At 44.3% G+C, this 16,264-nt stretch overlaps 1 protein-coding gene across 13 annotated transcripts in view; it reads left to right on the top strand.

Moving 5' to 3' along the window:
- The window catches only part of NRXN3 (neurexin 3), a 1,334,999-nt gene that overhangs the window by 325,016 nt on the left and 993,719 nt on the right, over window positions 1-16,264 (top strand). For 4 of the 13 annotated variants that reach the window (XM_077820368.1, XM_077820370.1, XM_077820366.1 and 1 more), the window contains 2 exons: window positions 239-540; window positions 7,360-7,521. In XM_077820368.1, the coding sequence (XP_077676494.1) occupies window positions 239-540; window positions 7,360-7,521 (464 nt within the window). Of the gene's footprint in view, window positions 1-238; window positions 541-5,637; window positions 5,683-7,359; window positions 7,522-16,264 lie in introns of all 13 variants that reach the window. The other 9 variants (XM_077820373.1, XM_077820378.1, XM_077820376.1 and 6 more) reach the window with 4 other exon arrangements.

Below are 16,264 nucleotides of genomic sequence, written 5' to 3' on the forward strand. Positions count from 1 at the left end.
GTGGAATCAATGCTGTCTGCAATGGAAGTGGAGCCAATATATTGATTTTAACATGGATTGAGGACCCTACTATTGAGTCTGTTGATAGCTACACTACAACAGAGACAACACAGTCCACAGGAACAACAGAAGAACACTAAGAAAGCCATGAGATTTCTGAGTAGTTTAATAATGATTTTAATTCTGTTCTTAGCAGGGAAAATACTAACCAGCTCTCTCTTTGTTTCTTCTTTTTCAGCGAGAGATGAAAATGTGGCCACCTTCCGTGGCTCAGAGTACCTTTGCTACGACCTGTCCCAGAACCCCATCCAGAGCAGTAGCGACGAGATCACCCTCTCCTTCAAGACGTGGCAACGTAACGGGCTCATCCTCCACACGGGCAAGTCAGCTGATTACGTCAACCTGGCTCTGAAAGACGGCGCGGTCTCCTTGGTCATTAACCTGGGGTCCGGGGCCTTCGAGGCCATTGTGGAGCCTGTCAATGGCAAATTCAATGACAACGCTTGGCATGACGTTAAAGTGACGCGCAACCTGCGGCAGGTAATGGTGAAGGAGTGAGAACGCCAGGAAGGCTTCTCTCTAGTGTTATCTGGGCAGACATGGGGGCAGGTGATACAGAAATAGGGATGCTCAGTGAAGTACATCAAAGTGTTTTTACCCTCCCAGATGTCTCTCAGTTATCCAATGGACAATGAAATACCAGTAGTCAATGGGAATGTAGCCCAGTTGTGATATCTCCATTTCCACTTATTAATTTTTGTCTATTTTTCCCCAGTTTGATTTAATAATAAAACTTGTGACTTGACTTTACTTTCATCTCCCTTTTCCTTTTCTCTTTTTTCTTTCTTTCTTTTATTATGTCCTTAATTACATTTCAATCTTATCAGTAATATTCTTGTTGCATTTAAATACTGTGGGAACAGAGTGGTTTTTTCCACAGCTAAGTGTTTAGTCCCCCACCCTTCGTCGTCTTTATGTTTTGTTAATTGATTTAACCATTGCCATGATGTCATAAGTCTAATTCTTAAAGTGTTTGTTTCTTCCTTTACTTTTTTCTTTTCTGTGTGTGTGTGTGTGTGGTTATTTTAACTTTGTAGCTTGGGAGTTAATTGGCTGGAGTCTTTCCGAATCTCTGTTTCTCTGTTCTTTTTTATTTTATTTTTTTCTGTTCTGTGATCTGTTTTATTGCTTGTGTCTCTGCTGATGAGACTCTTCTGTTGGCTGTGAGGACTGGAAAAATGGAAGGACCAAAAAAGAAAACAAAGAGAAAAACCACAAACGCGCCACTTTGGAATGGCTTTATCTGATTCTTGTCACTGTAACTTTACAACTCTTCCTGTCACTTTTTTAAGTGGACAGCTCTGTCAGGTGATGTCTTCGCTAGTCAGCTAGCCTTAAAATATTAAAAGCTCACTCATGAAATCTAAATGTGTGTATAAATAGATAAGATAAAATTAAATAACATTGCTTTGGAAGCTGGTGAATAGATCAAGTCACTTAGGCCCATCCACTGCATGACAAATGAGGTTTACATTATGGATATAAACTGTTTAGTGTCTTATTGATTGGTAAACACTGTGTAAACAGCTTGCAAACTGAGATTTTAAATCAGTTTACATAAATAGTGTGATCTGTCCATTTGCTTGTTAATGTGAATGTTTACACAAATCCTCATGGTGTTATTCCGGTTTATATAACTTTACTGGCTGAGAAAGCGGCCTTTTTGGAACATTTACACTAGCTAGGATAACAATGTATATGGGATAACCATCCTCTTGCTTCAGGTCATAAACCAGTGAGAGCCTGACATCAGGAAGAATCTTCACCCATTGGTGTGTTAGTGCATAATTGCCCATTATGGGGATTTTACACCTTCTTTTGAAATATCTACTGTTGGAAACAGACTAGAGAGAGATGTCTAATACATTACGGCAATTGCCATGTTTCTACAATATCCAAGATGCCGTGTTTTTACATATTCGACATGTCTGTGTGTAAACTGGAGGATTATATTCAATCAGGCCAAATTCTGTTCTAAATTACATGCGACAGCAGGGTTATCACTGAAGTCAAAATTTGTCTAGTTCTACTATTTCACATGCAGTTATAAATTTAATTTCTTATGCAGTGGATAGGCCTTAATGATCCTGTTTCATTAAAATACTCCCATCGGTCCAGTAGAGGGAGATACAGCAACTGTCTGAGGGCTGTCAGTCTGGAATGGTCTGAATATATTACTTTATTTATTGGTTCCATTTTATTTATTTTTAGATGTTTTCAGAATGGATGCTCTCTGAATATCTTTTTCTGGTTTATAGGCCATTTTAGCTAATGGTACTTTTTATTTTTCTGGGAAATCAGTTTTCAACGTCAAAGAGCAGCCAGAGCAAAATGTATCCTTGCTGCTTGCCAGAGCTGGTTTAGATCTTGAGGAAGTGGTGATGGGGAGGGTTGGCAGTTGGAATTATAAATGGGACTCTCTCTCTTTAAAAAATACCTCTCTAGCTGATATCTTTTATTTTCTGAGTACACAGTTGAATACAAATAACACTAGGTCTTTTTGGCATGGGTTAGAGCAGCAGCATGTTCTCGTCACTGAAGGAAAACAGGTGAGGCAGCACCTGGCATTTTACATTATACTCTATACATCCTGTTTTGTCTGTTCACAACATTATTGTTTGGTCCTGAATTCTGAGAGGATCCTGCTTGATTGCCTAGTAGCTGGGATGTTATAGCAGGGCTGTTTCATTCTTTTTCAAACCACCAAGGAGACCAAACTCTTAAAAAAAACAAAAAACCAAACCAAAAAAACCACAGTGCAGAGGTGATTAAAGGCCCAGTCATGCAAAGTGCTGAGTGCTCTTAATTTCTATTGACTTCACTGAGAATTGAGGACTCCTAGAATCTGTCTGGACTGCAGAATAAACACAATTCAACAACGGAATGATTTATAATTCATTAATATCTGCCATGAGGGATAGAGAGGTATTATCACATTCAAGGTGCAGGGGCCAGAATTGGTTATGGCCGCTATACACCTTCATCATACCATGGTCTTATGCCATAATAAAACAGAGAAGGAGTGCCTTGTGGTAAAAGCATTGGAGTAGGACTTAGGGGATCTGAGTTCTGTTCCTGATTTTGCCACCGATTTCCTGGGCATGTCACTTTCTTTCTCTTTCCTTCAATTTCCGCATCTGTAAAAGACAGCAATAATAATACTTACCCATCACATAGGTGGGTTGTGAGTCTTAATTCACTGATATGTATGAAGTGATTTAAGATCTTCTGATGGAAGGTGATATAAAGGACATAGTATATATTTTTACATGCAATATATCATCTGCTCTCCATCACCTCCAGAGTATATATGTGCACAGAAGAATAGTATAGTATCGGTTTTAGTATAGAGAAGACTGGTGGAAGAGCCTTTGCTGGTTCTGAACCATTCCCATAGTTACAGCCCTGCTAGAGAAAAGGGACACAGAAGAGTTACTCTGGGCCCTTAGATTTTATAAGAAACTCCATTGCCTCCTCATTTTTGACTGAAAATATTTACATTGGGGGGAAATACATTTTCCAGAAAGCAAATAAAGTTATTTTTTTCAAATGAGACTTAGGAAAAATCTAATAATATAATCCACATCAAATTATGCCATTTTTAACATAATTTTTTGACCATGTTCCTGGAAATTAGATCAGAATTTCCGACATATGTGGGAGGCTTTGCCCAATACTTTTGGTTGGTCGTTACATGTTTTGTAACTAAGGTATGACAGTATCAAGTCCTTTGTTTTCTTAGATCAAGCAACTAATGCAGTAGTTAATCTCTTCAGAGAGAGGGACAGACCGTGAACTCAGAATTTCCCTTGAGCTAATGTCAATGTAAAACTTTTTATTTATCTTCTTTCTATTATAGTTAACACAGATCTCTGGTTTTGTCTTTTGGGAAATGTGTAGCAGGGACAGGATTGTAGCTATCTTTCACCAGCACTTTCAGAACATGCATGGGGGGAAGTGCAGTCTAGTGGTCAGAATGGAGACTGGGAGTCAGGATTCCTGGGTTTTATCTGCTGCTCTGTCATTGAGTCACTGTGTGACCTTGGGCAAGTCACATTCCCTGTCTCTGCCTCAGTTTCCTCATCTGTAAAATGGAGATAATAATACTGCTCTGTCACACAGGTTGATATGAGGCTTCTTTGATGAAGGTTTCAAAGTAGTTTGAGATCCTTGGACAGAAGGCAATAAGTGCAAAGTATTATTATCATTCATTCTCTAAAACAAATAAAATGGAATTGGGACATAATTACATTGTGTTGCAATTCCATACAATTTCCTCCAAGCAAATCAGTCTCCAAGCAAATCAGCCTCCTAAATCAATCTAGGACTCTGAAAAATGTCCTGGAAGTCAGTAGCAGGAGGCAGGACAGCTCCCATTGTGTACATTTTTGGATCTGTTTTTGCCTGTTTGGATCAGAATGGAGCACTGGATCCTGGGCCATGAAGTCTCCACTGGCTGCACTGTGGCATTAACAACTAAGTTGGCCACACTGCAGAGATTCCACCACAGGGGCCTTGGGTTCCTTGGTTGTAAACACATGTACAGATAACCTACTTGGCTTCCACACGACTCTAGAGGACATTTTAAAACAACCCCAAGGTTCCGTTAAACCAACTGGGTTTTACTGATAACTGTGTGATCTGGTTCCCCTTAGCTTTATTTCATTACCAGCACTTAGCTGGGTAGTGGAGGCCAAGCCTGCAGCCTGAGACCGTTGTAGGATGGGGCCACCTAGTAATGGAGACGCAGTCTTAGAGACAACAAGAGACATGCTAAATGCTGTCAACCTTTTGCCCCTGCCACCTCAAATGTCTGACACAGGCAATTTCTTCATCAGTAAAATGGGTTTAACTCCTGCACCCCAGGTGACCCAGGTGAGCTACAAGTGGACATTGGCAATCCAACCACATGTGTTTTGTATGTCTTTCCTGAGAGTCATGAATTCACCTGTTCTAAAGAAATCTGCAAATAAAGGGACTGGAAGGACAGCCCCAGGGCTTTGGGCTCATCTTCAGCCAACAGCTTCCAGGCACGGGAGATTGTTCCTTGCTTAGGATAATTCCGCAATACTTGAGGGTAGCAGAGCTTAGAGGAGGGGCAGGGAAAGAAGGATGGGGGTGGCTGGGAGGAAATACTTTGTTGGGGTCTCTCTTGAAGGGAGTGGACGGTGTGTGTATCTGTGGGGAGGAAGGGGTTGTTGGTGGGGAATACACCCTGATGGGCTTTTGAAAAGTAAGTATTGCGCAATTTTAAATTTAATCCAGTTCTGGATGAGAGGTGCTAAAATATGTATGGGAGGCAGGGAGAGTAGGCAGTTCCCTTCCTCTTTACAATCTACAAGGCATGGTTTCCCATAGAGTCCTGGTCATATTGTCCTCTCTTTCACTCTGTGTGTGTCAGGCGCCCCACGCCTTTTTTTGAAAGACTAACACTAGACCATTCATGCAATGTGTCATTTTTACTAACCAACTAATGTACTAACACCCTAACGACTCATCTTTGCTTTTAGTTATTTTAATTAACAATCGTTCTGTTCACGATTTTTTAATTTCCTTTCTTCCCCCTTTTCCGCAAAGCACTCAGGCATTGGACACGCTATGGTAAACAAACTACATTGTCTGGTAGATATCATTCTTATTGTCTCTTTTTTTGGGTTTGCCGTGTGTTACCCGCCTTTTCCTCCCTTTACTCCCCTTTTCCCCCCCACCTTTATATTTACTTCCTCTTTTGATTTTCTTTTGATTTCACTGTGAACACCTTTTTTTTTCCTCTTTATTTTTTAAAATATTTTCTTTAAGAAAAAAACAAAACAACAAAAACAAACACAACTGTTCTGGAAATGGGGTTTGGTAATTTCTTTCGTTGGTTTCTTCACTTCCCTTTTTCTTTTTGTTTTTCACTCTGATGATTTTTTTCTCTCTTTTGCTTTTTAGTTTAGCTTTCTTTCTTTCTCTCTTTTTTTGTTTGTTTTGCTTTTGACTCTCTGAAGGTTTTTAGCTCAGAACCATTGCAGGGCCTCTAGTTTGTGTGGTGAAGGCTCTCTTTTTCTCTCATCCTTTTGTTGTCGCAACGGCTGTTGTAGGCAAATTGGCAAGAGCTGTCCTCTTTCTTCCCACTTCTCCCTATCGCTCTCTCTCTCTCTCTCTCTGACTTTCCACCTGCCATGGCCGAAAGGAGCTCAGCCGGTTGTTTGTTTCACTACACATTCTGCATGGCATGTCCACGTCTGGTGACTGTCCCTCTCCTATTGGCCTCTATCTTTTTTCCTCCATATCCCCTTCTAACCACTAACAAACCCTTCTAACCTTTAAACAAAATTCACATCACTTTCACTTACTCCTTTCCCTCCACCCCTCCGTTCCCCCTTCACCCTCCATGTGTTTTGGGGGTTGGGATTTTTGAGGTCTTTTTTGTTTTGTTTATGATTATCTTGTTTTCTGTTTGGTTTTCATTTTTGATGATTGCATGCAAGTGTGAAATAGATTTTCTTTCTCTCTCTCTTTCTCTCTTTATTTACGGGCTCCAGATCTTATTGGCATGGGCCTGTTGAAGTGCGGTGTGTGCACGCGTTGCATTTTCTCTCTTTCTCTTCTCTGCTCCTCTCACACTTGCTGGTGTGTGGTTGATTTTATTTTATTAGTTTTTGTTAATTTCTTCCTTTCATATTATTAGTATGGTTATGATTCAGCCAGCGCTTTTAAAATTTAATTTGTTCCTTTCTTTGATTTTGCGGTGGTGGGTGGTAGGCGTGTGTCTCCTTAGGTCCATGGCATGCACATCCATAATGTATTGAAAGTGAGATCCTTTCCCTCCATCCCTCCCCGAATGCATGATTGTCAGTGTGCCGTGAGCAAATAAAAAATAAAATAAAAAAACCAAAAATATCAACTTTGACTTCAGTAGTGTTTTTTACTAATGACTGAATAATAACTAAGTAACTAACTAACAATAATCATTAATATAAATACTAATTAATCATAAAATCAGCTAAGACAAACAGTCTCTTCTGAGGACAGTTCCATTTTCTAGCCTGATTTAGTGGAGAGCCTCTTGACGGATGGAACGCCTGCTTGGCTTGGGAGCACTAAGGTAACAAAACAGGGGTGAATAGAAGCTGGAGTGCTTCTGTCGTGGGCAAAGCAGACCAGAAAATGGAACTTGGCTGCACTAAAAAAACCAAACCTCACCAAAACATTAATAAAAGTGATATAAAACATAGGGGAGGCGACTTGCCCTTCTCAGAACTGTAAGGTCATTGCTGGGAATTTTTTTCTTTGTCCATTATATCCCTTGAACAGGTGACAATATCTGTGGATGGAATCCTCACTACCACGGGCTACACACAAGAGGATTACACCATGCTGGGTTCAGATGACTTCTTCTATGTAGGAGGGAGCCCAAGTACAGCAGATTTACCTGGATCACCGGTCAGCAACAACTTCATGGGCTGCCTCAAAGAGGTAATTTTCTTCTTTGACAACTGCTTTTTGGTTCTTGTTCCCCCTAAATGTTCTTTTTCCTGCCCTTTGTTACACCCTGAATGTCTCTCTGAGGTTCTGAATCTTACCCTGACACTGCAACAGCTCTGTGATCACATACACAGACAAACATGGCTGTCAGCCAGACACAAGGCATTAGCAGCAGAACCCCGGATCTTGGGTTCTAAAAACCAGGCCTCTGTTGCTTGAGCTACAGAAAGATTTCCAATAGCTATCTGTGTCACTAAGGCAGTTATTTTCTGTAGGTTGTCAGCCACTTGAGAGCAGTGGTAAACACTTGTGGACATTGGGATAATATTCAGAAAAATAAGGCAAATGGCCTTCCATTGCTAACTAGCATTTTCTGTGGTGAAAAAAGAAAATCACAGTCATCAGAAAATTCAATGTCTTGTTAAGTGACTAGACTTCACACAGGAGTAGGACTAGGAGTTGTAAAAAAAAAAAAAGAGTAAAGTGACAGTAATAAGAAATAAAGACATACAATGTTACAGGTAAAATAGGATGACTGGTGCTTTTGTCACTCTCGTGGTGATCATTAAAAAATCAGCACTTGCCAGCAGTCTTCTACCCATGGGATCTGAACATGTGCAGTTATTTCTCTATGCTTAGAATAGGAATTGCTGCAGTCATTCCAGTACCCTGTGGTAACTGTTGGTATATGTTGACTTTTTAATAGAAAGCATTGTAAAAGGCCTTCCTGCTGATGGTTTCTTGACCCTGTGTATCAATGTGCATGTCACTTTGTTGCAGGCTGTCTGCTAAAAGACATAGATTTTGAACCAACTGCCCTAGACCACTTCTTAGAGAGTTCATAATAAGGATTGCTGGTAACCAGGGTCCTTGTGCTACTGTGCAATGTGAAGTGTTGTGGGCGGATTTCTTGTATTCTTGCTGTAGTATGTCTGATTTTGTTTTCCGCCAGAGGTGCCATTGAGCCCTCTGTCTTTGAACATTACAAGTATCAGCAGATCTGATCAAAGGAGAGGCAGTGGTGGGTTTTCTTGCAGAAATCATGTAACTGGCCATGTTAGGTCACATGCTCTTCTGTAATTGCCTAACAACTCTGCCATCTCACAAAAGGGCCACATGCAGTGTCAGACAGGCTATTCTCAAGAAGTTTTATGTTGTCTTAAGCGTGTTGGGCTCTGAATGATGCCCCTCAAGGTGTTGGAACTGCTGTCTGCCTTAATCTTCTCAATCAGGAGATGTGCATTGGTTGTTGGAAAGAGGGATCTGGTCTGGATTAAATCTTATACAGAACATGAAAGTGCCCCAGCTGCACGAGAATGTAATCTGTCTGTGGCAGGCATCACATCTTTGTCTTTACTAGAAAGAGCCTAGGGCCTGATTTTCATAGGTACAGAGTACCATACCTCCAACTGAAGTCAATGGGAGTTACCATTGCTTAACACCTCTGAACATCAGGATTGTAACTTACTTGTGGGTGCTGTAAAGATAACAGTAATAACAGCAGAAGAGTTCTGTAGTGGGGTGGCTGCTCCACTCCAAGGTAAAAGGGATTGAGACCAGCTGAGGGAGGCTGGTGAGGAGCTGACCACAGGTGTGGCCAGCTCAATTAGGGCCCAGCTGGCCCTGATAAGAGGGCTGGGGGCTACAAGCAGAGAGGAGTCTCTCCAGCCTTGGAGGGAGAAGGCTCTAGCTGCCTGGGAGAAAAGGGTACTTGAAGCAGAGCAGGGCTGGGGAAAGGCAAGAGGAGCTGGGGAGCTCCAGCCTGGAAACTCCCCAGGCTGAGGCCTTTTTCAAGGCCTAAAGAGGTGCTGGGGTTGCAGAGGTGTAGTCTGGGGATAGGTAAAGGCAGCTGGCCCAAGCCCCTTGCCGATGGTGTGTGGCCATTACAGTCTGCAGTTTGCCCCAGTGAGAGGGGGCTCAATGATGACTGGCATTAGTTACTGAGGCAAGGTAGGTATAGGGGGCGGGGGTTCCCTGGAGAGGGGAAACCGTGTGTGCAGTGGGCAGAACCTCAAGGGAAAAGGGTACCGGAGTCGGGGAGAGAGACAGGGCCTGAGGCAGGTGAGACACCGGCCAGAGGGAGGCGCTCTGAGGCTGGAAAGAGCTAATTCCCAGATGACCAGCAGGAGGTGCCGCACCAGTGAGTCTTCGCTGTGCTACAAGTTCATCTCTGAACTTTCATTCGGGCAGAGAAAGTAATGACAAGAAAATCCCCAGTAACTTTATTAGTATGTATATGGTTATTTGTGTTTTGGTAGTACACACAATGTGCTTCCCATACACACACATGAAGACAGCACCTGTCTCGTTAAGAAGATGAGCAACCTAATGGGGGTGGAAAAGAAAGGGAAAGCAGACAATCAGTATAGAAATGTTTGTAACTCCCATTCTACTAGGTAGGGTGACCATATTTCCCCTAGGGTGACGGCCGGGACAAGGCTTAAAAAAGGGACTGTCCTGGCCAAAACTGTCCTGCTCACCCTACTACTAGGCAGCGATAGCAGATATGTATGATCGGCCTGGACTTACAGGTTGGGTTGGTTTGGACTTATAGTCTGTTTCGTGGCAACTTGGTCTAATGGTGAACACAGTAATGCCTCTAGCACTCCTGAAGATGTGTGCACACAAGGTATGTCACCCTAACTCTAAGGGCATTTCAATATCTGCTGTGTCCTAAGGAGAACAGGAATCAGCCAGAATACAAACAGTAAAAATTTCTACAGCAGGGCGTTAGAGGGAAAAACTTATTCGGGAACACATGGGAAAAGGGAGTCCTCTATAAAATAAGTAGCTTTACCAGTTAACACCTCTCATATTCCCAGCCAGCCATGTGTCATCATTGGTCCTACTAGGACATACACACACAACTGAAAGTTGTAAGCAATGCTGTAGCCATGTTGGTCCCAGGGTATTGGAGAGACACCAATTGGAGAGACTTCTGTTGGTGAAAGAGAGAAGCTTCTGAGCTACACAGAGCTCTTCAGGTCTGGGAAAGATACTCCAAGTGTCACAGTTAAATACAAGGTGGAATAGATAGTTTAGCATAGTTAGCACATATTCTAAGGGACCACTCAATGTGGAGTGGAGAAGTGTTAATATAGCTTTGAAATTTTACTATGCAGTAGAAAAAAGCTAACTCTAACCCAGCACCCTTTCCCCATTTCCCCTGCCGCACTCCTTGCCCTCGCCCACCACTGACACTCACCATTGTACAGGAAACAGGATGGTGGCCATGCAGGGTGCTCAGCACACATAGAAGGGGAAGAAAACTGGCACGAGGACCCAGGAGGCGGTGTCCAGCTGCAGAGGCAAGGAGCTGGAGCGGCCACCCTCCCTCACCCAGCAGAAGTGGCTCTGTCTCACAGCCTCGCCTCCTCCCAACCCAGGTGCAGAGAGAGGGGCTGAGCAAGGTGGAAATGTGCCAGGGGTGGGGGAGGTGCAGCGTGATAATTACAGAGCACCCCTACCCCCCCTCTCCTGGCAGGCTGAGCAGAGCAAGCTCTGGGCTCACAGAAATCAGGGGTGGGGCACTGGCACATGATCCTGCATGACCCCCCCACACTCATTGTCTCTGTTTTTGGTGGGGGGGGGGGCGGGGTAATGCTCTGCCTACCTACCCAAACTATGCCCATGTGTGCGGTTGACCGGTCAGTTTGTAACTCTGGTGTTTGTATCTCTGAGTTTCTATTGTACCTATGCTAAGAAATCTGTTTCACCTTGTATTTAACTATGACACTTGGAGTACCTTTTCCAGACCTGAAGAGCTCTGTGTAGCTCAAAAGCTTGTCTCTCTCACCAGCAGAAGTTGGTCCAGTAAAAGATATTACCTCACCCACCATGCCTCTTTACAGTTCTGAAAGTTCTACTTTTCTTCAGCTCCAGTGCTGGTAGATAGGTTTGACAGTAAATGGCAGCTAATGGCTAAAAAGCAGTCTTAAATAATTGCACGGCTCCAGACCAAATGACACACCAAGCTGAGTGCATCCTAGAAACACACAGTCTAACACAGACAGCCTGTCTGAAGTTCAGGCTTTCTGAGCTCTGCGTAAAGCAAAATCCAGTTCCTAAGCTTTCCTTCCCATAGGATTCTCCAGAGGCGCTGACTTTCTAGTGTGCCAGGGGGTGCTCGAATCCCTGGCTGTACCCTAGGCTCCACCCCCACTCCACCCCTTCCCCCTAAGCCTCCCCACCCTACCTCTTCCTTTCCCCACTACTTCCCTGCCCCACCTCTTCCCACCCCGTTCTGCCCCCTCTCCCGAGTGTGCCCCCCCTCACTCCTCCTTACCCCCCCTCCCCCCAGTACCTCCTGTACACTGCAAAACAGTTAATCCAAGGCGGGTGGCAAGCACTATGGGGGAGGGGGAGAAGCTGATGGGGAGGGGCTGCTGGTGGGTGCTCAGCACCCATCATTTTTTTCCCAGGGAGTACTTAGCACCCATGGAGTCGGTGCCTATGTGATTCTCTGAACCTAAATAACATTGGGTACCACCAAAGTGCTGATGCGGGGGAGTTTGAGTGTTAAGGAACAGGGACATGCCGGTCAGGTCACAGCAGGCAGTCCACTTTGCCTCCCCACAGGAGTGGGAAGGTGCTCTTTGAGGAGTGGATTGTTCTCTCTCAGTATACCAGGCAATGCTTCCATGGACTGAAAAAGTGGATCAGAGTCAAGTACAAGGCAGTTTTTGATGTGGAACCCTTCACCAAGCTTTGTTTTGTCTTCTTTCCCTTGCCAAGGGAGAGAGAACTGACTGAAGGGCCTGCAGAATGACAGTGAGGGGCTGCAGAGAAGAAAGAACTCTTCTTTCTCTGTCCCCCTTCCCCCACACTGCTGAAAGGGAGGAGCAACAGGCTACAAAAAAGCAAATGTTTCCCCTTTCAGAGAACACAGTGGCTGGGGCAGAGTGCCCCTTTCCCCTGGATAAGTACCTACAATGCAATACCTCTCTGAGGAGCAAGAAATTCCCAGAGATGCAGGGGGGCTACACCGTGATAGTTATTGGATCGTAAACACCACCTGTCAGCCCAGCCAGGCTTCATGTTAATCCCTTGTAGGTGTTGCAGTAGAGGTCTCCATCCCGCTCTCCCTGTGCCCTCCCATGGGCAGCTTATTGAGAGGCTGAATCTCCCAAGGAAACAAGACGACTTAAATAGGAAGTGGGGGTGAGGCACTCTGCACATGCTCTTAATCTCTAGGGCCTCAGCTAGGTTGCTTCTGCCATATACTCTATTTGTGGTTAGAGCATCTCATCCCCACTTCGGGTCAGATAGCAGATCATGGAGATCATAACGCTGTGTGGGGGTAGAGTGCCTCACTCTCCCTGTCTGTGGCTGGGAAGGGCTTTCACATGGAGCGGTGACTGGTGGTGAGATGAGGGAAGTGCCCACAATGTGGGCAGCAATAGCAGGGCTGGACCTGAATATGGCCTCTGTGACCCCAGTCCTCAGGTGGGTTGGAAACAGCCCCCAGGGGGAAAGAGAGAGTCTCTGCTGAGGAAACCAGGCTGGGATGTCCATGATTAATGGAGTTAATGTGGCCTTTTTCTTGATTTGGTTAAGACAGAGCATTTCCCATACTCACCATAGCATCTGGGCTTCTCTCATCCCCTTCTCTAATGGCTGCTCTGGCTCTGACTGGAGGAGTCCCATCAGGTTGTCAGCAGTATCTTCTAAATCATAAACCTAAGTGTTGAACTTAAGTTTTTATTTTTCTATTCAGTTTCACAAGAACTTAAAGGCACCCAAATGTCTACTAAACTATTGTTACTGATTTCTATAGACTACCTATCACTGTAGTAGAGCAACTGATACTGGAATGCGGGAGCAGGAGTGCAAAAGAAAAACAACTTCTTAAATTGAAAATAAAAGCAAATATGCAAACAAAGTGTGCATATGCATCAAATATGTAAATTGAGGTATTGCATTATTTGCATAAAATCAAGTTTTCTGGATTTTCAGCCTTAACAGATATGAGTGAGTCTTCAAGTGGTGTTATCAGAAGGAGAGGGTAGTGACCTTACAGGTCAGTTCAAGGGGGATGTTCCAGACACAAGGAGTTTTGTGAAAAAAGGTACAGAGGCAGATGTGGAAGAACTGGACAAAGCTGGCCGTACTGGCAGAATGGAGGGTGCAATGGGGTTGATGTAATAAGAGATGATGAATAGACAAGTAGGGAGAAGAAGAACTGTGAAGGGCCCTGAAGTTGAGGAAAAGAAGCTTGAACTTCATATGGTGAAAAAAGGAAAGCCATTGGTGGCATTCAAAGAGGTTGGTGATATGGTCAGAGGAGGAAGGGCAAGGAAGAAGATGGAAACAACCATGTTTTGAACAGATTGGAAAGGCATGAGGTGGACATCAGGAAGGCTGGAGGAGGAGAGTGCAATAATCACAATGGGAGATGAAGAGAGCCTGGGTGAGAATTTTAGCCATGGTGGCACAAAGGAAAGGTTGGCTTTTAAATTTTCTTACTCTAACCTCTTATAACCAGGGAAGGGAAAATAGTGGAAGACTCTGTGGATTCCATTAGGGATCCTTCATGCAGATCTAATTTACTTGGGGGTTTAGGGGGGTGCATATATACTACAGAAACAAATAGTATAGAAAACCCTAAGACAGGATAGCTGGTTGACAATGGAAAACACAATTTCATGAACTCTAACTTTGTTTCCATCAAAATTCTATCAAAAAGCTGAATTTTGGAAAATTTTGATTAGCTCTAACACATTTGATAGAAACAGTCACATTTGGATATGCGTATGATGTTGTGGGGGAAGGGAGAAATACTTTGCAGAGGCAAAAATACTTCCAGGCTGCACTAGTCATACTGTACCTCTTCTGGCTGTGATGGGATGTATCTGTGGAATGTGACTGAGAGAGACTCAAAGGAACTCAGCACACCTCTCTCTGTTATACAGCCACTGGGAGCCAGATTTTTAAGTGGCTGTGCATGTGCTTAGTTTTTGTGTTCATAGCCATGATGCTGCATGCAAATCAGGTCTTTTTGCAGGCACAGGGCCATTTGTGTTCGTGAGGGCAGGGCTTCTGTTTGAGTTGGACTTTTCGGGCAGAGTATGGGTTGAGGAGGAAGAAAAATGAAAGGCTTGGGGACACAGATAGAAAGAGAAGGCCTGAAGACATCGGTATAAAGAGAAGGCTGGGAGTTGGTGGGTGGGGAGAGGGACAGAAGCAGAAGACCTAGGGCAGGGGTGGCCAACCTGAGTCTGAGAAGGAGCCAGAATTTACCAATGTACATTGCCAAAGAGCCACAGTAATATGTCAGCAGCCCCACATCCGCTCCCCCAGCTCCCAGTGCCTCCCACCCACCAGCAGCCCCACCGATCAGCACCTCCCCACACCTCCCGATCAGCTGTTTCGTGGCACGCAGGGGGCGGGGAGGAGCGAGGGCATGGCAGGCTCGGGGCTGGGGTGGGAAAGGGGGGGCAGGGCCTGTGACAGAGCCAGGGGTTGAGCAGTGAGCACCCCCCGGCACACTGGAAAGTTGGCGCCTGTAACTCCAGCCCTGGAGTCGGTGCTTATACAAGGAGCTGCATATTAACTTCTGAAGAGCTGCACATGGCTCTGGAGCCACAGGTTGGCCACCCTTGGCCTAGAGACAGAAGAAGTCAGCCTGAGGGTGAAGAGGACGAAGGGAGAATGTTGCTAGGATCATGGGATGCTATCCACAGCAGGAAAGCCAGACAGCTGGAAAGCATGTGGGAGCCCAAGTCCCAGAGCAGCAGTTTAACAGCACCCCAAGAATCCATAAGCGGAGATGAGACAGAATTCCTTAGCTGGTGAAATTTCATTTGCGCTCTGCGGAGGTGCTTAGGACATGAATAGCATTAATTGCACATAAACATTGGTCTGACACCGCTGCTCTGTTGCATCTAGATTGGTCTGTTTGTTTGTTTTTGTAATTGATTTTAAATGTAAGTGGGTTTAATGTTCAAAAAAGAAAGTGAAGGGCTAGCAGTACTGGACAGAGGCAGGCATAGCATGGGCACAAGATGTGTATGATTCCTCATCCTAGAGACATGCCTTTTTCTTAATTTGTTACATCCCTTTTTGTTGCTGTCCAGAACAGGCACACAGCTCTGATGCTTCTAATCTGTGAGTTGCAGCTCTTCCTGTTGTTCTGAGTCCTGGGCCCCACATAAAACTCTGCTGAAGCACCTCAATCTTGACCTGCAGCGCGGTTTGCTGTTCCAGTTCTGGGCCACCCTTGACGGTTCTACTGATGCACCTTATAGACTGTATGCTTTGTGAGACTGGCACTGTGTCATCTTGTGTGTTTGTACAGCACTCAGCACAGTGAGGCTTCAATCCTGATTGGGACTTCTGGATACTGTGGCTATAGGAATAGTTAATATTAATAATAAATTGACCTTTAGCACATGATAAGGCAGAAATCTGCCAACTGTTTGGGCAAGAGAAGGTGTGGAGATAATTGGTAAGGAGAACTGAAAGGATTTCCAGAAGGGGTGGCTTTGAAGGAGAAGGTGGTGGTGGTTCTGGTGGAAAGAAGGGGCCGGACATAGTTGTTAAGAGTTGTTATCCATGGGAGAAGAACAGAGGGGCTGAGGTGAGCTCTGTTACTGGCATATCTAAGGAGATGAAGCATGTGGGGAGAGAAGCATCACATGCTAAAATAATGCAATTCTAAGATTTTTGTTTGTTTGTTTGTTTGTTTTTTTGTGAGATATAGGAAAAGAAAATGATGTGTCTGAAGCCACATAAG

Source organism: Eretmochelys imbricata, chromosome 6 (genome assembly GCF_965152235.1).
Source record: "Eretmochelys imbricata isolate rEreImb1 chromosome 6, rEreImb1.hap1, whole genome shotgun sequence".
NCBI classification, from domain to species: domain Eukaryota; kingdom Metazoa; phylum Chordata; order Testudines; family Cheloniidae; genus Eretmochelys; species Eretmochelys imbricata.